The sequence below is a fragment of the Suricata suricatta genome, chromosome 10, assembly GCF_006229205.1.
Source record: "Suricata suricatta isolate VVHF042 chromosome 10, meerkat_22Aug2017_6uvM2_HiC, whole genome shotgun sequence".
Taxonomy (NCBI): domain Eukaryota; kingdom Metazoa; phylum Chordata; class Mammalia; order Carnivora; family Herpestidae; genus Suricata; species Suricata suricatta.
Genome location: NC_043709.1, coordinates 109,684,334 through 109,706,570, shown reverse-complemented (window position 1 = coordinate 109,706,570; position 22,237 = coordinate 109,684,334). Strand labels below are relative to the sequence as shown.

Sequence of the window (22,237 nt, the reverse complement as noted above, 5' to 3'; positions counted from 1 at the left end):
TATGTATGTATGTATATGTATATATATATATGGAAACAAATAAAAATACAATAATCTGAACTCTCTGGGATGCAGCATAGGCAGTGATAAGAGGAAAGTATATTGCAATCTAGGCCTATTTCAAGAAACTAGAAATGGCACAAATTCAAAATCTAATAGAGCACCTAAAGGAATTAGAAGGGAGCAGCAAGAGCACCCCAAATCCAGCAGAAGAAGAGAAACAATAAAGGACAGGCCAGAAATAAAATAGAATCCAAAAAAACAGTTGAGCAGGTCAATGAAACGAAGAGTTGGTTTTTTGAAAAAAATAAACAAAATTGATAAACCTCTAGCCAGGCTTCTAGAAAGAAAAGAGACAGCACCCAAATAGACAAAATCTTGAATGAAAAGGGATCTATTATTACAACCAACCTATCAGAAACACAAGAAATTATCAGGGAATACTATGAAAAATTATATGGCAACAAACTGAACAACCTAGAAGAAATTGACAAATTCCTAAACACACATGCACTACCAAATTTCAAATGGGAAGAGATAGAAAACTGAAAAGACACATAACCAGTGAAGAAATCGAATCAGTTATCAAAAATCTCCCAATGAATAAGAGCCTAGGGCCAGATGGCTTCCCAGGGGAATTCTACCAGACATTTAAAGCAGAGTTAATACCCATTTTTCTCAAGCTATTCCAAAAAATAGAAATGGAAGGAAAACTTTTGGACTCATTCTATGAAGCTAGCATCACTTTGATTCCCAAACCAGACAGAGATCCAACAAAAAAAGAGAACTACAGGCCATTATCCTTGATGAATACAGGTGCAAAAATCCTCAATAAGATGCTAGCAAATCGAATTCGAGAGCATATAAAAAGAATTATCCATCATGATCAAGTGGGATTCATTCCTGGGTTACAAGGCTGGTTCAATATTCGTAAATCCATCAATGTGTTACATTACATTAACAAAAGAAAAGATAAAAACGATATGACCTCCTGTTGTATATATATATATACACATATACATATACATATATATACATACATATATATATACATACATATATATATATATACATATATATATATATATACCACATCTTCTTGATCCATTCATCAGTTGATGGACATTTAGGCTCTTTCCATGATTTGGCTATTGTTGAAAGTGCCGTTATGAACATTGGGGTACATGTGCCCCTATGCATCAGCATTTCTGTATCCCTTTGGTAGATCCCCATGGCAATGAGAAAGAATGAAATATGGTCATTTGTAGCAAAATGGATGGATCTGGAGGGAGTCATGCTAAGCGAAATAAGTCAAGCAGAGAAAGAAAGATACCATATGTTTTCACTCATAGGTCTAGCAGGAGAAACCTAATAGGCAACCATGGGAAGGGGGAAGGGGAGGGAAAAGTTGGGGAGAGGGAGTGAGGCAAATCATGAGAGTCTTTTGAATGCTGAGAACTGAGGGCTGAGGAGGGAGGGGTGAAAGGGAAGGGTGGTGATGGTCATGGAGGGGGGCACTTGTGGGGAAGAGCACTGGGTGTTATATGGAAACCAACTTGGTAATAAACTATTTAAATTTAAAAAAATTAAAAATTAAAAAAATAAAAACAAAAACAAAAAAACCCAACCATATGATCTTGTCAATAGACGCAGAAAAAACATTTGACAAAATACAGCATTCTTTCTTAATAAAACCCTTGAGAAAGTCAGAATATAAGGAAATACTAAAACATCATAAGAGCTATTTATAAAAAGCCCACAGCTAATATTATCCTCAATGGGGAAAAATTGAGAGCTTTCCCCCTGAGATCAGGAACACGACAGGGATATCCACTCTCACCACGGTTGTTTAACATAGTGCTGGAAGTCCTAGCATCAGCATCAGCTGATGCATAGGGGCACATGTACCCCAATGTTCATAGCAACACTTTCAACAATAGTCTAATCACGAAAAGAGCCTAAAGGTCCATCAAGAAGATGTGGTTTATGTATACAATGGAATACTACATGGCAACAAGAAAGGATGAAATCTGGCCATTTGTGACAATGTGGATGGAACTTGAGTGTGTCATGTTAAGTGAAATAAATTAGGCAGAAAAGAACAAGATACTATATGTTTTCACTCATAAGTGTAATATGAGAAACTTAACAGAGAACCATGGGAAGGGAAAAGGGGGAAAGAGTTAGGGTGAGGGAGTGAGGCAAATTACAAGAGACTCTTGAGTACAGAAAGCAAACTGAGGCCTGAAGGGGGAGGGGGTAAGGGGAAGGGGGTGATAGGCATGCAGGAGGGCAATTGTGGGGATGAGCACTGTGTGTTATATGGAAACCACCTTGACAATAAACTACATGAAAAAAGAAAGAAATATATGATCCACTCAATAGATGCAAAAAAAGCATTTGACGAAATACAGCACTCTTTCTTGATTAAAAAAAAAAAAAAACCTCAAGAAGCAGGATAGTGTTAACATACCTCAACATTATAATGCTGTATACAGAAGACCCACAGCAAATATCGTCCTCAATGGGGAAAAGGTGAAAGCCTTCCCCCTGAGGTCAGAACACAAATGGGATGTCCACTCTCATTATTGTTGTTCAACATACAGTTGGAAGTCCTAGCCTTAGCAATCAGGCTAGAAAAAGAAATAAAACACATAAATTGGCAAGCAAGAAGTCAGACTTTCACTCTTCTCAGATGACATGTTACTCTACATGGAAAACAGGAAAGACTCCACCAAGAAACTTCTAGAACTGATACATGAATTAAGCAGTCACAGGATATAAAATCAATGTACAGAAATCAGTTACATTTCTCTCTACTGATAAGCAGCAGAAAGAAAAATCAAGGAATCAATCCCATTTACAATTGCACCAAAAACTGTAAGATACCTAAAAATAAACCTAACCAAGAGGTAAAAGATCTATACCCTGAAAACTATAAAAAGGTTGTGAAAGAAATCGAAGAAGACACCAAAAAATGGAAAAATATTCCATGCTCACGGATTGGAAGAATAAATATTGTTAAAATATTTATACTATCCAACATAATATACACATTCAATGTAATTCCTATCAAACTAATGACAGCATTCTTCACAAAGTTAGAATAAATAATTCTAAAATTTGTATGTAGCCACAAGTGACCCTATATAGCCAAAATAATGCTGAAAAAGAAAACCAAACTGGAAGCATCACAATTCCCGACTTCAAGTTGTATCATAAAGCTGTATCATTAAAACACTATGGTACTGGCACAAAAACAGACACATAGATCAATGGAACAGGATATAAAACCCAAAAACGGACCCACAAATGTATGGCCAATTAATCTTTGACAAATCAGGAAAGAATATCCAACAGAAAAAAGACAGTATCTTCAGCAAATGGTATTGGAAAAAACATGCAAAAAAAACATTGGACAGCGACATGCAAAAAAATAAAATAGGACCATTTTCTTACACCATAACAAAAATAATTCAAAATGGATGAGAGACATAAATGTGGGAGAGGAAACCATCAAAATCCAGGAGGAAACGGGTAGTAACTTCTTTGACTTCTGCCACAGCAACTTCTTACAAGGCATGTCTCCGGAGGCAAGGGAAACAAAAGTAAAAATGAACTATTGGGACCTCATCAAGATAGAGCTTCTGCACAGTAAAGGAAACAGTCAACAAAACTAAAAGGCAACCAACAGAATGGGACAAAATATTGCAAATGACCTATCAGATAAAGATTTAGATTCCAAAGTATAGTCTATAAAGAACTTATCAAACTCAACACACACAAAAAACCAAATAACCCAGTTAAGAAATGGGCAAAAGACATGGACAGACACTTTTCCAAAGAAGACATCCATATGGCTAACAGATACATGAAAAGATGCTCAACATCACTCATCATCAGGGAATTATGAATCAAAACCACAATGAGGTACAACTTCACATCTGTCAGAATGACTAAAATTAAGAACTCAGGAAGCAACAGATATTGGCAAAGACACAGAGAAAGAGGAACCCTCTTGCATTGTTGGTGGGAATGCAAACTGGTACACCCATTATGGAGAATAGTATATAGGTTCCTCAAAAAATTAAAAAGAGAACTACCCTATGGCCCAGCAATTACACTACTAGGAATTTGTTCAAAGGATACAAAATGCTAATTCAAAGGGGAAGATGAACCCCAATTTTACAGCAGTGCTGCCATCAATAGTCAAATTATGGAAAAAACTCAAATGTCCATCAATTTGTGTGCATATATGTAAATATATATGAGTTCTTTCCATAATTTGATATATATACACCCACACGCCCACATGCCACATCTTCTTCATCTATTCTATATATATGCAATGGAATATTACCAGGCAATCAAAAAGAATGAAATCTTGCCTTTAGCAAAAATGTGAATGGAACTAGAGTGTATTATGCCAGACAAAATTAGTCAAAGAAACACAAATATCAAATGATAACACTCATATGTGGAATTTAAGAAACACAACAGATGAACATAGAAGAAGGGAAGGAAAAATAAGATAAAAATAAGAGGCTCTTAAATACAGAGAACCAATTGAGGGTTGCTGGAGAGAAGATGGGTTGGAGGATGGGTTAAATGGGTCATGGGCATTAAGGAAGGTACTTGTTGGAATGAGCACTGGGTATCATATGGAAGTGAGGAATCACTAGGATCTGCTCCTGAAGCCAATACTACACTTTGTTAACTAACTTGAATTTTAATAAATAAATTTAAAAAAGAAAAGAAAAGAAAGGAAGAAAACTGGGATGAAATTGTTGTTCTCTAAGTAATCTCTCTCTCTCTCTCTATATATATATATACATATATATGTATATATATATATTTATTTACTTTTGGAAACAGGTGTGAGTTTCATTTACTTCAAAAATAAAATTAAATCACAAAAGAAGCACTACAACTAAAAGCAAGCTTAAAGAAATGAACCTGTTAATAATTTTAAAAGGGGAAGAGCACTGGGTGTTGTATGGAAAACAATTTGACAATAAAATATTATGGAAAAAAAAATAAAAGCATTAATGTAAATAACTCATCAATATAGTATTTGACATGGACCCTCATAAACAAGAGTGGGTAGGAGAGACTGTAAACTCAAGATAAAATATTTTCAGTAGGCTTAATTTTCTAGATCTATGTGCTAAGCAATTCTAAAAACAAGATAGGAACATAATAAGGAGCAAATGAGTAAATCTGTTATGTTATTCAGAGTCAAGGACATACACGTGAAATAGAGGAAGATAAGACAAAGCCTTGAGGGGATAAACTAGATTTGAAGGTTTCCAAGATGTTTTTTATCATGAATTCTAAATATGTTTATGTATGTTTACATGTATATGTATGTAGACATACAAGTATGAATATAAATACATGTGTGCATTAAGTATATGTGAATACATCCAAGGAATATAACTCTAGGCCATATCTTATGTGTAATGTTCCCGACACAAACACAGATAGTTATAATGACATGGGGAAAAGAAGTTTCTCATTCCACAAAAGACTCGATACATAACTAGTCATGGTCTCAACTCCCTCTTTTCCCAAGCTCTTGCCAATACATAGTGCATTCTTAACCATAGTCTTTTAAGGCTTCCTTGTGGTGGTGGAGAGGATGGGCTTGACTTAAGTACTGTTTAGGCACTACCTCTGCCTAAAGCACCTCACTGGGGGTCATTTATAGAAATTTTTCTCAGTTCCACTTTACTCAGGATTTTTATACTCCTACTCCTGCCACCACTACCTCCCAAGAACACAGCATCCATAAAACAGCAAGAGACTTTTTGGGGATCCTTCAGCTGTGACATGATCCTCCAGTATATCTCATACCAGTTTAGACTGATGCATTTAATCTTCACCCACTGTTGTTCCAAGAGGGGAAATGGAATACTGGTATAGCTAGGGTCATTTCCTGCTTAGACTTTGTTGATATTATTTCATTAAATGAATAAAGCTTTGTTACTTTCATTTCTGCTTTTTATTTTAATTGACCAACTCAAAAACTGGCATATCTCTCAGACAAACTGTAGTGCAAGCAGGATCAATGAAGTCCAATACCTTTATGAAAGACACACTTTAGAAGATACTAGTGAACCTGTGGGACATTCTGAAATTGGGTAGTGGGGTATTATGGGGTCATCAGAAGAGTCTGAGAGCTGTCTGGGGCACTCTGGCAGTGGTCAGTATATTTTGGACAACCCTAGCAAACCATATGGGATGCTCTAGCTTTTTACATAAGCTTTTCAGTTCTGAGAGGGAACAAAGTTGCATATCTTTAGACCTTGATTCACTGGCCAAGACACCTGCTGGATCCAATTAGATATTCACCAGGGAGTCTTTTAGAGAAATATTGAAGTAACTTGTGGCTACTGCTTATGGTCCACCAATGATGGGACCTAAAGTCACTGGAGAGCCTCCATGCTAAGATGCAACCAATAACGCATTACCTCTAAGCATACTCCTGGGACAGCCTACCACACAGTGAATGATTAAGACTTGCACTTTAATGAAAAAGAATAACCACCATGGAATCACTTCATTAACAAAACAAAACAAAAAAAAGATCTTGGAGACCTGGTTTCTTTGCATCCAAGGTAAAGGAAATAATCTTGTTAAACCTAGTGAAGGAAAAGAGCACACTTTTCACTCTCACTACAGAATACCATCTTCAGAAAGCCTTGACAGTAGCCATATTGGCTGAAGAGGTGACACTAAGTGGAGGATGAAAAAAGAAAATATCTGAGACTAAGTACTGTTTTGGCTCTGACAGGATGGTCTACCTGTGATGAGCTCCCTGCTACCAAAAACAGTGTTTGGGTCACCATTACAGAAGCGATAGTGTCCCTTTGAGTCACACTAATCGTCCTGATGAAGTGCGGACAGCACATGATAAGATTTTTAAATAGACTCAGAATACCCAATTAATTCATTCCACCCTCATAAAGTAGGAAGCGCCATTACATTTCTTCATAAGATCAGGTCATTGAGTATCACACAATCTGAATATTAACTGACAAATTATTACACAAAAAATAGCAGCTACTAATAAGGTAGCAATGATTGACCAATAGTGAAAACAATGTAAAAATGGTAATCAGTCACCTACTCCTGGGGAGTTCAGGTCAAGGCCCTCTTGAAGAGATCTACAAGTGGATATACAAAAATGGGGTGTCCAAAAAGTAAGTTGGTGGGCTCTGTACCAAGGCACTAGTAGACTGGTACTAGGCAAGGTTGCCCCAAAGGCAGCTGAACAAGGGTCCACATGCTGATGGCCCAACTACTACATGTTCTACTGCTCAGTTCTTTCCACTAAATTTTGATATGAATCTGAGAACCTAACAACCTTTATAAAGAACCCTCTGTTTTCAGAAACCAGGTCTCCACCCTCAGTGGAAGACCTAAGCTATGAATGGGGAGGTAGGAAAGAATTGTGTTTCTTGGGCCTTTGGATACTTACGTTTGTGACTATGACCTTCACTACTCCTAATACCAAGATGTAGGAAAAACACATAATGTTCACTGGGTAAGGATAAGGGATCTGGGTAATGATACCATTGGGTCTGAGGGCATTGCCAATGGGACCCTTACCCAGATCCAACTATGGATATTTCCCTTTAGGGCACTGCCATCTCCCATTGTAATGGCCCAATTAGTATACATATAATTAGTACAGATGAATTGTCAATGTGAATCTCTGCTTTGTGCCAACTCCTCAGCCCTGATGGGAATTGCTGCAGTTAAGTCCATTTTATCTGGCATTTGGAAGACTGTGAACCTATCCAATTATCAGTGTCTAGTGCCTTTGTCTCCCAAAATACCTGCCTGGGGATGAAAAAAACTACAGCTGCCCTAATTGCCGAGCTGGATGAAATGAAAGTTCTCCATGAGGCTATTTACCTATCCAATAATTCAGCCAATATATGCTCACAGCTTTGGGTGTATAGACTCTAAACCTATTTGTGCAGTTTAATGTTGTAGTACAGACCTTACAATTATGGTATTTACATTTTGACAGTGCTACAGTCTATGTCCAAACTTGAGAGAACTTGGGATGCAGCAATTGCTATTATGAATGCCCTTTTTAGCATCCCTTTATTGTGGAAGTTCATGATCAGCAGCCTTTGGTGAGTGGGTTGCCATACACCACTACTGTGCTTCCAAAAGACTATCAAAATTCTGTGAATATCTGTTATCAACACAAAAGTGAAGATATGAACAAGTCCTACTCAGAGAAATCAATAGACTTCCATTCAAACGATGACATCAACTAACATGGACACAACAAAACAAATACTGATTGCCCTACAGACCTACATATGGCAAGTCAGTGGGGTCAGTATTACAGGCAAGGTACAGTTACCTGATGTCCAATAGAATTCCTCAGCATGCTCTGTAAGGGGCATGACATCTCATTTCAGAAAATAGTGCCCAGTGTTGCCCCCTATACTATAACAAATAAAAACCCAGCAATTGATGGAAAAATTTAGTTATTTACTCTGTCATAGTCCCAATTTAGGACCTATGATGGCTTATCTATGGGGTAAGTAGAAAGGCCACTTCCTTTTAGTGGGGCCATGACCAAGAATATGCCCCTGAGGCCCTTGAACAGATCACAAGACTGTCCTTCCACTGTGCCCCTCTAATCTTTATTGGCTCATTGAGTTACAGAATTCAGGGAAATCTCTACTCCTTATAAGAAGGTAAAGCAGAAAGCCACTGACAGAAGTCAGAAGTACCCCCTTTGCTCTTCAAATCCATATCTCCAGGAGACAGATAAAAGTTACACATTTTTTAGAGATATTATTGGCCAGTTACAGAGCCCCTCTGAACACTGCGTTGTTGCCCTTGACAAAGAAATAACCATTGGACAGGAAATACCAACAAAAAATACAAATACTTCTCTCTTTGTACTCTAGTTATTTTAGGGTACTTAACTATAGTTCAAACTTGGCTTCTATAAAATATATGCTGAAACAAATATTAAAAAAACAAAGAAAAATGATCTTCCAAAAATTTCATTTAAAGCTATCTCTAATTACTGTACTTACCATAGAATCTTATCCCTTTTGAAGCTCTTTGTTTTTCTACTAGTAGTTGGGTTTTTGACATTGACTCTTGAGGCTCAATCGCAGGATTTTCAGGTACTTTACCATGAGCTACATAAAGAGAGGCATTTAGTACAGTAAATGGAAAAACATATATTGTGAGATTCCAGGCTCTCAAAACATTGATAATGCACAGAAAAGTTTTCTTTCACTTTTAAAAACTTGTAAGCAAATTATCATAATTCTAGGTCCAATATGAAAATGGTGAGAAGAGTTTTTAATGGATGTATCGAAACCATCTCATTATTCCATTAATGTTCATAGTTCTCAAATACATCTTTATTTATTCTTTAGTTAATACTTTAAATGAAAACATAATTATCGATGAAACAATGAAAATATATATGCATAGGATTATTTGTTTCAGCCTATTGGTAATTGTAAAATATTCAAAACCACATAAATGTGCAAACATAGGAGACTGGCTCAATAAAATAAGGTATATACTAGAAACTACAGTAATATTGATAATGGTACACAGTATGGTCCAAATTCTTTTTTTTTAATGTTTTTTATTTATTTTTGAGAGACAGAGAGAGACGGCTCGAGCAGGGGAGAGTCAGAGAGAGGGAGATACAGAATCTGAAGACAGGCTCCAGGCTTTGAGCTAGCTGTCAGCACAAAGCCCGATGCAGGGCTCAAACCCACAAACCGTGAGATCATGACCTGAGCTGAAGCCGGATGCACAACCGACTGAGCCACCCAGGTGCCCCTGTACATGCAATTCTAAGAGGAAAGAAAAAAAAAGATCTCATCCAACTGATTGGGAGGAATGTCCAGGACATAATGTTAAGTGGAATTTTAAAAAACCTGATAAAGAGGATATCTAGTACATGATCTTTTAGGAAAGAACAGAAAGAAAACTTAAAAAATAGATAATATTTACCTTTACAAAATGAAACATGGAAGATAAATCAGAAAAAAAAAGTAGTTTTGTAGTTTTTTTCCAAAGTCACTGTGGACAAAGCTTGCTGAAGTTTACTAAACACCCTTTGATAGTGCTAGGCATGTCCCTATCGCTGAGGAACAGCCTATGACGTAGGAAATATTTGAGACTCATTTTTAATGAACAAGTATACAAAACCTTCAACATTGCTTTGCTAGTGAGCTGACAAGACCGTAGAGTATGGGGTGGTTTGGCTCCATAGTTAAGGAGATAACTTATGAAATTTAGTGAGGGGATGCATTGCAACAGGCCCACTCATTCAGAGTGCCCACACAGTGGCCCCTTGCCCAAGGAAGACGAGGTAGTTGGGGAAGGCAATAATGTGAACCCCAGATACACTCCTTCCTCAGCTCCCTTCTCTGGTTTGGCCCACTAATGTTGAGTGTCCTTGGACACTCAGGAAGGCTGTTTGGATAACCTTTATAACCACCTGAAATCTGGCCACAATGAGCCACTCTGATGGTCCTTTCATTGGACAATGGGGGCAAGCATAGTAGATAGATAAGGAGATTGTTTACTAGACTCAGATTTCCAGGGTCATTTGTTCCACTTTTGCTGGTTTCTAGCTCAATTAAACCTCTTTATAAAGTGATGTCAATTAGTTCACAAAACAACCTGGATATTAACTGACAGATTTCAGGGTAAGGAAAAACCAGCTAATGTGAAATAACAAGGTTTGACTAGTGAATGGAGGGACCTAAAAATGTTAAGCAGGAACCCACTTCTGAACAATCTGATTATTTTCCCAAAGAAAGTTCTGAGTCTGGTTACTCCACAGGGGGGTCTCAAGGATGACATTAATGGAGTCTCCAACAAAGATTCATGGCCAGATAGTGGTCCATACGTCACCCAACACACAGCCGCACTAGAAGCCAAATGGTGATGACATCTAAGTCTAAAACAAATGCTCTTTGTTCTGCACTTCTTAGTTTATCTTGGGATAACTAGAGACCTCTCTTCTGCCTCCCAACCCCCATCTACTTTTACCCAACCTTTGATCTTTCAGTATAAACAAGAGTCGGGGTTAGGTCAAGGTCCCTATATTCCCATCTGGGGATTAGTGGGTATGCCAAGGTCATGGTTCAATGGGAAGATGGATGAGAATTACATTTCTAGGCCTTTTGGACACTGGTGCATATATCTGACTGTGATTCCTATAACTAGGATGAGGGGAAAAAAGATAAGGCCCAATTGCTTTGGGGCTGAGCTTACCAAATGGGACCCTTGTCCAAACTCAACTATGGGTGTGTTCGTAAAGGCCACTAAAAATCTCCATTGTTATGGCTTCCATTACTGAATGTATTATTTGTATAGATGTATTTTCTATGAACATCTCACTCACTTTTTCATCCCTAAGCTCTAATGGAAACTGAGGCATTTTAGGGCCATTTTAGTTTGGTATATGGAAAACTATAAGCCTACCAAGCTACCAGGGCCTAGCACCTTTGCCATCTGAAAACAACTACCAAGGAAAGAAAAGAAAGAAAGAAGGAAAGAAGAAAGGAAGGAAGGAAGGAAGGGAGGGAGGGAGGGAGGGAGGGAGGGAGGGAGGGAGGGAGGGAGGAAGGAAGGAAGGAAGGAAGGAAGGAAGGAAGGAAGGAAGGAAGGAAAGAAAGAAAGAAAGAAAGAAAGAAAGAAAGAAAGAAAGAAAGAAAGAAAGAAAGAAAGGAAGGAAGGAAGGAAGGAAGGAAGGAAGGAAAGAAAGAGAAAGAAAGAACTTAAAAATTTAAAGAAATTTTAAAAATTGCCTTCCTTGCTGAGCTTAATAAAGCAAAGTTGTCCATGATGTTTTTTTCTCTATTCATAAGCCTTTTCAGTCTGAGTGTAAGGCCTTGGGTAGCTAGAGACTCAATTGATTATTGTCACTCAATACTATAGTATAGAAATGGATGCTGATGTCACTTGCAATTGTGACCTTCATAGAGGTTTACTGCCCAAGGTGAGTGAAATAGGTATACAGCAATTGGTATCACAAATGGCCTTCTTAGCATCCATGTTCACACAGGTAATTAGGATCATAAGTTTACCTTATGTATAATGGGTTGTAATATACCCTTGATGTCCTTCCATAAGCCCATAACCTGGAAAAAAGCTCTGCTCCCAGATCAAGAAGAAACCTTGTGCTATAGTTACAACATTCTCCCCTGGACCCAGACAAGAGCACTCCCCAACAAGGACTGAATCCTGTAAGAACCTCCATGCAGCAACATAGCTGGACCATTAATATAAACAAGGCACAAGAACCTAATACCCATGCAAAATACTTGGGGGCAAAATGGAAAGGGGTACATTGTCTCACCCCAAGTTCTAAGGGGTAAAGTTTTTTTCTCTTTCCAGCCCAAAACACACAAAGGAGACCCGGCAATCAGTGGGGTTATTCAGCTTCTGGCAGTCTCCTATTACCTATGCAGGCATCTCAATGACTAGGACATCCATCTATAAGGTTACCAAAAAGGCCTCTGCCTTTGAGTGGGCCCCAGCCCAAGGGAAGTCTTACAGATCCTCCAAAAGGCCTCTCAGGCCACCATCTGCTTTGTTCCTTCGATCCACATTTGCCTTTCGAGTTACAGGTCTCAGCAACTTATCTACCAATTTGAGACTGTTGAGAAGGACAATGCCACTAGTCAGAGGTGACTGTTGGGTTACCGCACCCAAAATCTGCCTGAAATGTATACATCCCTTGAGATTGTCTGTCATTTGGCCTTAGTGGATACTGAGCACGTATGGATATGAATTGTCTTACAAGCAGAAACCAACAACAAATGTTACAAATATTTGACTTTCTTCTCCAATTAGGATGTTCAGATTCTGAATCAAACTGTAAATTTTCTGCAAAATATATGCTCATATACATGGTCATGTACTAAAGTAAAACAATCTTCTGATATCATTAATTTAAAATATTTAATTAGGTATAATTATTGTACTTACTAGTGAGTTTTTCCTCTGTAGCAATTTTTTGTTTCTTTACTTGCATTTGGGTTTTTGACATTGACTCTTGAGGCTCAACCACAGGATTTTCTTCTGTTATGTTGCCATTAGCTTCATAAAGAGAGGCTTTTAAGTCACCAAAAAACAAATAGAAACTACTGTGAAATTCCTAAGTTTCAAACTTAGGCATAGTCTACAGCAGCATTTTCTTTCACATAAATTATTTAAAATACATTACTATAATCTGAATCTGACATGAAAATGTGATAAAATTTTTAATGGGTAATTATTGGAGCTATTGCCTTAAGAACAATTTTTTGCATACAATATATTATACTAGTACTTAATTTTCTTGTGTTATTTATACTTTCTGTTAGTGCATATTAATAAAATAAAAGTGAAAATACATATTATCTCTACATTATTTTTCATTGAAAATATTCAAAATAACATAAATATTCATGTATCTGTGACTGACTGTTTAAGGTATTATCCTGTGAACTACAGCTTGATATAAATTCTCCTAAGAAATATGATAAAGATCTTTATAAGCTGATGTACAGAGACTTTCTGGAGACAATATTAAGCAGAACATATATCAGAAATAGGGATAGCCTGTACTATATCTTATGATTGTAAAAGAAGGAAAATAAGAGAGAGAGAGCAAAATAGGTACCTTTAAAACAGAAAACACAGGAAACATGTAAGAAAAAATACAATGATCAATAATAAGATGTGAGGGGAATAATGAGGAAGAAATGGTAATCTCTAAGTATACCTTTTTACTTATTTTCTACTTTAGTAGTATGATCATGTTCCACATATTCCAAAAATTGAAATAAGGTCAAGTATAAGACAACTAAAATGGAAAGAAATCTTAAAAAGAAAAAATACTAATCTAAATAATTCAGCAATATATTATTTAACATAAACACTTATTCTTGGACAAGAGAGTAAGGAGCAGGCTACAAACATATCTTTCAATAGTTTCATTTTTCTAGTAGTATATACAACACAATTCTGAAATAATTTCATAAATGTTGTAGGGATGAGCAAATTAATACTGTTGTTCACAGTCAGGTTCACACTGTAAAAGAAAGAACATCTGCATATGAAAAAGAAGGAAGGGAAGAACATATACTGAGATGGACTGAAATTGAAGGTGTTCATGTGAACTCATGATTTTTAAATTAATTTAGAAATTGTTACTTTCAATTTGGCTTGCTTTCTAAATATGTCTCTGCATGTGTATATGCATGCATATGTGCACATTTATGTGTATGTGTGTATAAATATGTGTATGTGTATGTGTATGTATGTATATATAGGAGTCCCACTCTAGGCCAAAATCCTACATTTGACATTTTAGGCCCAATCATAGACAATTACAAAGTTTCCACCTGACAGTACTCAAAATGGGGTAGGAGGGTAGAATTTACCACCCGACACCATGTTTAATGTACAGGCTATGATCTCCACCACTGGAGGTAGTTGCAGTCAAATACTAAGACCCATTCATGACATGCTGTTATGCAGTCTATGTTTCCATGCTTTCTTGTGAAATTAGAGACCTTGTGAAAAGGGGAGGAGTCATCTAATACACTATACTTTACAGGCACTTCTCAATAGACCAGTTTACTAGGGAAATTTGAAGATACCTTTCTCATTTCAACTCAGTATTTAGGACTTCAATACTCCTGGTCATTCTACATCAACATCTGCAAGGCTCCTGGATTCAAAAAGAGGCAAGAGCCTTTTGTTTGGGGCTCCTTCAGTTATGAGATTATCTTCCCCCAAACCTCACTCCTATCTGTACTGATATCTGACCCTTTGCTGGTTTGGTTCTTTGGAGAAAATGAAAGATCTTTTCCTATTTAGACTCTTGTTTTTACTATGGTAGTAAGTGAATAAAAGCTTAATTGTTACTTTCAGTTTGGCCTGCTATCTAAATTGACCAAGTCAAAACTGGCAGCTTTTTCTCTGACAAATTGTCATAGTCAATAATAAAGTAAAATTCTGGAAGGAGCACTTTGGGAGGTGCTAGTTATCCCTTTCAAGGTATGTAGCTGGGTAATTTACAAAAGTCATAGGGTCCTAAAGGGCACCTCACCAGAACAGACAATGTATCTCCAGAAGTGCTAGTGGACACTGCCAGGGACTCTCCAGGAAAGTATACTGTATTATTTACATATACTTTGCTTTTCAGTTCTGAGCATGAACAATTGTCCTTGTATTTAGCTCTCAATTCGCTTTCCAAAACACACAGTAAGTGGTCAAATTAGATATTCAACAGATGAGCTCTGAAAAAGTAGGGAAGCAGTTCCTTGGCTACTGTCTTTGGTCCTCTGGTGATGGTACCTAAAGTTATTGGAGCTCTAGTATGCTGCGTTGCATTCAGTGTTGTTGTTAATTTTAAGAAGCCCTCCTTGTGCTAATAGTTAGCCTATGACTCATCAATTTATTGTGATCTGTTCTCTAAGAAAAAAGAATGTAGGGTCTTGAAGGACATTTGATCCAGTGACCGAAGAGACCTGAGAGACTGGTTACTTCCCCTCCATAATACAGGAGATAACCTTTTTAAACTTAATGAGGGAGACTGGCATCTATGGGCTCATTAATGCAAAATTCCTTGGAGAGATTTTACAATAGCCATCTTGCCCACAGAAGTGAAGGAAAGTGTAAGAAAGGACACAAAAATCTGAGACTGTGTTCTTCCTCATCTAGGTACAATTTGGGCTCTGAAATGAAGGTCCATTCATGATGAATTTCCTCCATTGAAAAACATTTGGATCACTTTTTGTAGAGTCAATAATAGCCCTCCAGAATTATTCTGGTAGTCCCTAGGTTCTACACTGATGGAGTGAGGATGAGATTTTTAACTAGACTCCGATTTCTAGGTTTATTTGTTCCACAAGTGTTGTATATCAAGCTCAATTAAACCTATTTATTAGGTCTATTCAATTGTTCTACCACACAGTTTAGATTTTTAACTAACCAATTTCTTGTCATGGAATAGTGCTTATTGTCAAGAGAGCAACTACTGACCAGTATAAAATGTGATTTAAAAAATGGTAATTGGGAAGCTACACCTGGACAATCTAAGCAAAGGATTTCTAGAAGAGATTTATAGGTTCAGGTGTTCATCAGTGGGTTTTCAAATGAAGAGACTGAAGGACTCTTTACCAAGGTAGTATTCTCTACCACTATGGTATACATGGTGACAGTTACTATGCCAAAACCAAGTGTTATCACTCCAGTCCTTCCAATGAATTATTTTTTTTCCAAATTTTAATTCAAATTCCAGCTAGTTAACATACAGGGTAATATCAGTTTCATGTATAGGATTTAGTGATTTATCACTTGCTTACATACAACTTCAAGTGCTTATCACAAGTGCCCTTCATCACCCATTTAGTCCATCCCCCAGCCCACCTCCCCACCAGCAAGCCTCAGTTTATTCTTTATAGTTAAGAATCTGATTTTTTACATGTTTATCTATTTCTTAAATTCCACATATGAATGAAATCATATGGTGTTTGTCTTTCTCTCAATTACTTATCTCACTTAGTATAATACTCTCTAGCTCCATTCTTGTCATCACAAATGGCAAGCTTTCATTCTTTTTTTTGGCTGAGTAATATTTCAGTGTGTGTGTGTGTGTGTGTGTGTGTGTGTGTGTGTGTGACCTGTAGTGATCAAGACAGTCTGGGTACTGGCACAAAAAACAGATACATAGATCAATGGAACAGAATAGAATATTCAGAAATGAACCCACAACTATATGGCCAATTAATCTCCAACTAAGCAGTAAAGAATATCCAATCAGAAAAATACAGTCTCTTCAACAAATGGTAATGGGGAAACTGGAGAGCAACTTGCAAAAGAATGAAACTGGACCCCTTTCTTACAACATATATAAAAACAAATTCAAAATGCATTAAAGATCTAAATGGGAGACATGAAACCATCAAAATATTAGAGGAGAACACAGGCAAGAACCTCTTTGACATCAGTCATAGCAGCGTCTTACTAGATACATCTCTTGAGGCAAGAGAAACAAAAACAAAAATGAACATAAAAATAAAAAGCCTCTGCACAGTGAAGGAAATGATCAACAAAACTAAAAGTAAATCTAAGGGATGAGAGAATATATTTAAAAGTGACATATCCTATAAAGCATTAGTATTCAAAATATATAAAGAAATTATAAATCTCAACACCCAAAAATAAAAATCCAGTTAAAAATGGGCAGAAGATATGAATAGGCATTTTTCCAAAGAAGACATCCAGATGGCTAACACATGATAAGTGTCTCAACATCACTCATCATCAGGGAACTATAAATCAAACCTACAATGAGATATTATCTCACTCCTACCAGAATGGCTAAAAATAACAACATAGGAAACAAAGATGGTGAGGATGCAGAGAAAAAGGCTTACACAATTAGTGGGAATGCAAACTGGTGGAGCCATTCTGAAAAACAGTATGGAGATACCTCAAAAAGTTAAAAATAGAACTACCCTATGACCCAGCAATTTCACTACTAGATATTTACCCAAAGAAATAAACAATACTGATCTGAAGGGATACATGCACCTTAATGTATATAGCAACATTATCAACAAAAGTCAAATTATGGAAAGAGCCCAAATGTCCTTTCAGTGAATCTTGACATGAGGCAGAGAGCCCAGCCAATTTTCACTCTGAACTCTTAACTTTCAAAAACAAAAAATAGGGGCATCTGGGTGGCTCAGTCAGTTAAGCGTCCAACTTCAGCTCAGGTCATGATCTCATGGTTCATGGGTTCAAGCCCCACGTCAGGCTCTGTGCTGAGAGCTAGCTCAGAGTCTGGAGCCTGTCTTCTGATTCTGTGTCTCCGTTTCTCTTTAACCCTCACCTGCTCACAATCTCTCTCTCTTTCAAAAATAAATAAAACACTTAAAAAAATATTGTGGGATAGGCCACATCCCTATACACCCAGTGGATACCTGAGGACCTCTGCTAAGGAAGAAATTAACTGGGAAATGGTGGACAATTGCATTGTCCTTTTCAATTGCCTTTTGAATGATGGTGCAAAAGTGCCTGTAATCACGACAACTCTTGACATCAGGATGAGAGGAATATAAATAGTGCAGTCTGGTTTGGGATCTAAGGCCAACACCAATGGAAGTGTCCCCTTGGGTCAACAAAAAATTCCAGTGTTATGGCCTCAACAAATAAACGTATTAGAGATACATGTTAAAGATATATTGTCTATAAGAAACTCCACTCACATTCTTCCAAGCCCTGATGGAAATTGCTGCAGTTAGAGCCATTATAGAGGGGCATAAGAAAACAGTTAACCTAATTGCCAGCACCTAGCACCTTTGTCTCCAAAAAATCTTCCTGGGAAAGAAAATAAATAACTACCCTCTTTTCTGAGCTAAAGACAACAACATCTCCTGGAAACTATGTCCCCATTCAATAAATCAGTTTGCTTGTGCATCTGACCTTCAGTCCATAGATACTCAATTGATTTTGGTCATTCAACCCATAGGACAACCCTTGGTACTAGCAGTATCTGACACTGACTGATGTAGAAACTATTGTCCCGAGTGTGGGAACTTGTTTTCAACAATTGGTATTGTAATAGTTTTCAGTATCCCTCTGCCTGGGAATTATTAGGACCAGTTAGTTTATCCTTGTGTGTAATGGATACAACTCATCACTCATAACCTTCGGCAAATCTATCTAAATTTTCTGTCACCAATGCATAGATCATAATCTGGAAAAGATCCCACTACCAGAGGGAGGAATAGCCTTCTATGTTTTTGATAATATAATCCTGTTGGCTCTAGATGAGGAACTAACCACCAAGGGCTAGACACCTTGCTGATGCACAGATGGTATCTTGACAGACCATTATTACAGACAAAGTTCAAGAAATTCCTGGGCATACTTTACAAGAGGTATGGTGTCTCATCCCATAACAGAATACTGGCTTTGGCCCTCTCTGCTCCAACAATTATAAAGGACACCTGATGATTGATGGAACTATTCACTTACTTGCATTCTCAATGCGCCCATCACTGGGATTGTAAGAAAGGTCATTTACTTTTAATGGATCCACAACCAGAATAATGACCTGGAAGCCCTCAAACTGAGGCAACCATTCCCCTAGGCCCCTTTGATCCATTTTGCTTTTCAAGTTATAGATCTTAACAATATGTCTCTTCACCAGTTGGAGCTTTAGGAAGAAAAACACTGCCACAGATCAGAAGCAGCTGTTGGACCTTTGAGTCCATCACCTCTAGGAGTAGCTAGCTGAAAGATATACCTCCTTTAAGAGATAATTAGTGGTCTATTATTGAGCTTTAGTGGATACTGACATATGACCCATGACTGAAATAGTCTCAATAGAAGCAATTTCAACCAGAAGTTATCAATACTTTTGTTTTTGTTCTTAAATTATCTTAGGGTTTTCATAATTTAAATGAAAGTGCAAAAATTTTTATAAAATATGCTCAAATACATATTCATGAACCAAAGTAAAAACATTCGATGAATATAATTTAAAGTGATTTCGTGTTATCTATAATTATTCTACTTACTAATGAATGTTTTACTGTGGGAAGTTTTTTGTTTCTTTACTTGCATTTCTGTTTTTGACTTCTTGTCTTGATGCTTAAGTGTAAGGTTTTTATCTGGTACATCATCCTGAACTACATAAAGAGATACATTTAGTTCACTATACAGAAAAACAGATCTATTTGAAATCTCTAGAGATCAAATTTATGTCAAGTATATAGCATTATATTCTCTCATTTTTCTTACCATAATGCTACATCTAACATTTTATGATGAGAAGAATTTTAATATGTGTGTATTGAAGTAGTCTCATTATTTCATAAACATTTCTTTACATAAAATATATTTCATATTAATTCCTACTTGTTTTGGATTATTTATAGTTTAGACTAATATATTCATAGCCTAAAAAATTAAAATACATACATATAAGATATTCATTACACCATATTTATAATTATAAAATACTCAAAGGCACCCAAATATATAAGCATACAAGATTCACTGAATAACAAAGTAGTATCAATTATGATGTGTAATGTGGTACATAGAGTTTTACATGCAGCTCCTAAAGTAATTTTAAAAATTACTATATCCCAACTTTAAGGGATTGGTAAGAGGTAAGTTTACTTGGGGAAAAAAATGCAAATAGTAGCTATCAAGTATGCTTTTAGGGAAAAAAGAATGGGAAATAAAAAGAAAATATATACTTACCTTTAGAAAAAAAAAACACAAGAAAGATAAACCAGAAAATAAAGTAGTTTGTCATCAAAAGTTGTGTAGACCCCTGCGTGTGGGCTGCACACAATGACAACTACTAGATCTAAGCATGTCCTTGGTTCTAATGACCAGCTGTAACGCAGTGAATTTTTCTCATGTTTAAAGAAAAAAAAAGTAGACCCTCAGGATCACTTTACCACTGACCCAAAGAAACCATGAATAATTTGCCTCCACCATAAAGGAAGCAATCTTATTAAACTTAGGGGCAGTGAAATGTGTCACTGCAGATCTCCTCATTCAGAATGTCTTTCAGTGGACACTTTGCCTACGGAAGATGAAGAAGGGGGCAAGTGGAAGAAACAACATTAGCACCTGGGACCCTCTCCATCCTTAATTAGCTACTATTTGTTCTTGAACTGGTTTGGTCTATTTGAGGTAAGTTCCCTATCAATGAAAAAAAATTTTTGGACCACCTTTAGAACCACCTACAAGGTGCTCTGCATGCCACCTGATAGTTCTTTGGTTCAACAATTAGGAGTGAGTATAGTAAATGATGAGATTGCTTACCAGACTCAGATCTAATTTTATTCTTGCCATTCTCACTGGCATGTGATGTCACATTATGTCTCAGCCCTGAACTCCACTTAACACTATTTAACAGTGATTTAATATTGATTTAAAAATCATAATGGAATATTGTGAACAATTAAACATCAACAAATTGGGCCAGAGAAGAAGTGGGTGAATTCCTAGCAACCTACAAAACACCCAGGCTGAATCAAGAAGAAATAGAAGGCTTAAAGGGGCAAGTAACAAACAAAGGTATTGAGAGTTATCAAAAGCCACTCAACAAAGAAAATTCTAGGACCATGGGGCGCCTGGGTGGCTCAGTCGGTTAAGCGTCCAACTTCGGTTAAGGTCATGATCTTACGTTCGTGGATTCAAGCCCCGTGTAGGGCTCTGTGCTGACAGCTCAGAGCCTGGAGCCTGCTTCTGATTCTGTGGCTCCCTGTCTCTCTGCCCCTGCCCCTCTCTGTTTCTCTCTGTTTCAAAAATAAATAAAACATTAAAAAAATAAAAATAAAATAAAATTCTAGGACAAGATGACTTCATAGGTGAGTTTTACCAAATATTTATAGAAGAATTAATACCAATACTCCATAAACACAGACACACAGTGAGAGAGACAAGGTGTGTGTGTGTGTGTGTGTGTGTGTGTGTGTGTGTGTAAAGGTAACACTTCTATTTAAATCCATTTTATGGCTGATATAACAAAATACCATGGACTATGTAGCTTGTAAACCACAGAAATTTATTTTTACAGTTAAGTGAGCTGGGAAATCTAAGATCAAAGATGCAGCAGGGTTGTGTTCTGATGAAGGCTTCATTCCTGACTCAGCTTGCATCTTCTCACTATTTCCTCACATGATGGAAGGGATGAAGGATCTCTGTGGGTCTCTTTTATAAGAACACTAATTCCACTCATGAAAGCTCTACTCCCATGACCCAAGTGATTCCCAAAGCCCTCACTTCTAATGCCATCATATTGGTTATTAGGAGTTAAGCTTATAAAATATGGGGAAACACAATCATTCATTCATTGCAAATTCGAAAATCTCTTTTTATGACGCCAGCATTACCCTGATACCAAAGGCAAAGACCCCTCCACACAAAAAAAAAAAGGAAGAAAGAAAACAATAGGCCAATATCTCTGGTGAACATAGATGCAAAAATCTTTAACAAACTACTAGGAAACAGAATTCAATCACACATTAAAAAGATCGTGCATCATGACCTAATGGCAATTATTTTACAGAGGTATGGATAGTTCAACATTTGAAAAACATTCACTATGATATACCACATTAAAGAGCAAAGGATAAAAAAAATCACATGATCATCTGAACAGATGCAAAAGAAGCATTTGACAAAATTTCAA

At 36.9% G+C, this 22,237-nt stretch overlaps 1 protein-coding gene across 4 annotated transcripts in view; it reads right to left on the bottom strand.

Moving 5' to 3' along the window:
• Window positions 1–22,237, bottom strand: part of LOC115304275 (coiled-coil domain-containing protein 7-like) — a 200,917-nt gene that overhangs the window by 111,859 nt on the left and 66,821 nt on the right. For all 4 annotated transcript variants that reach the window (XM_029954403.1, XM_029954405.1, XM_029954406.1 and 1 more), the window contains exons 3-5: window positions 19,602–19,712; window positions 13,009–13,134; window positions 9,075–9,182 (exon numbers count right to left, since the gene is read on the bottom strand). In XM_029954403.1, the coding sequence (XP_029810263.1) occupies window positions 9,075–9,182; window positions 13,009–13,134; window positions 19,602–19,647 (280 nt within the window). In that variant the 5' untranslated portion in view covers window positions 19,648–19,712. The remainder of the gene's footprint in view (window positions 1–9,074; window positions 9,183–13,008; window positions 13,135–19,601; window positions 19,713–22,237) is intronic.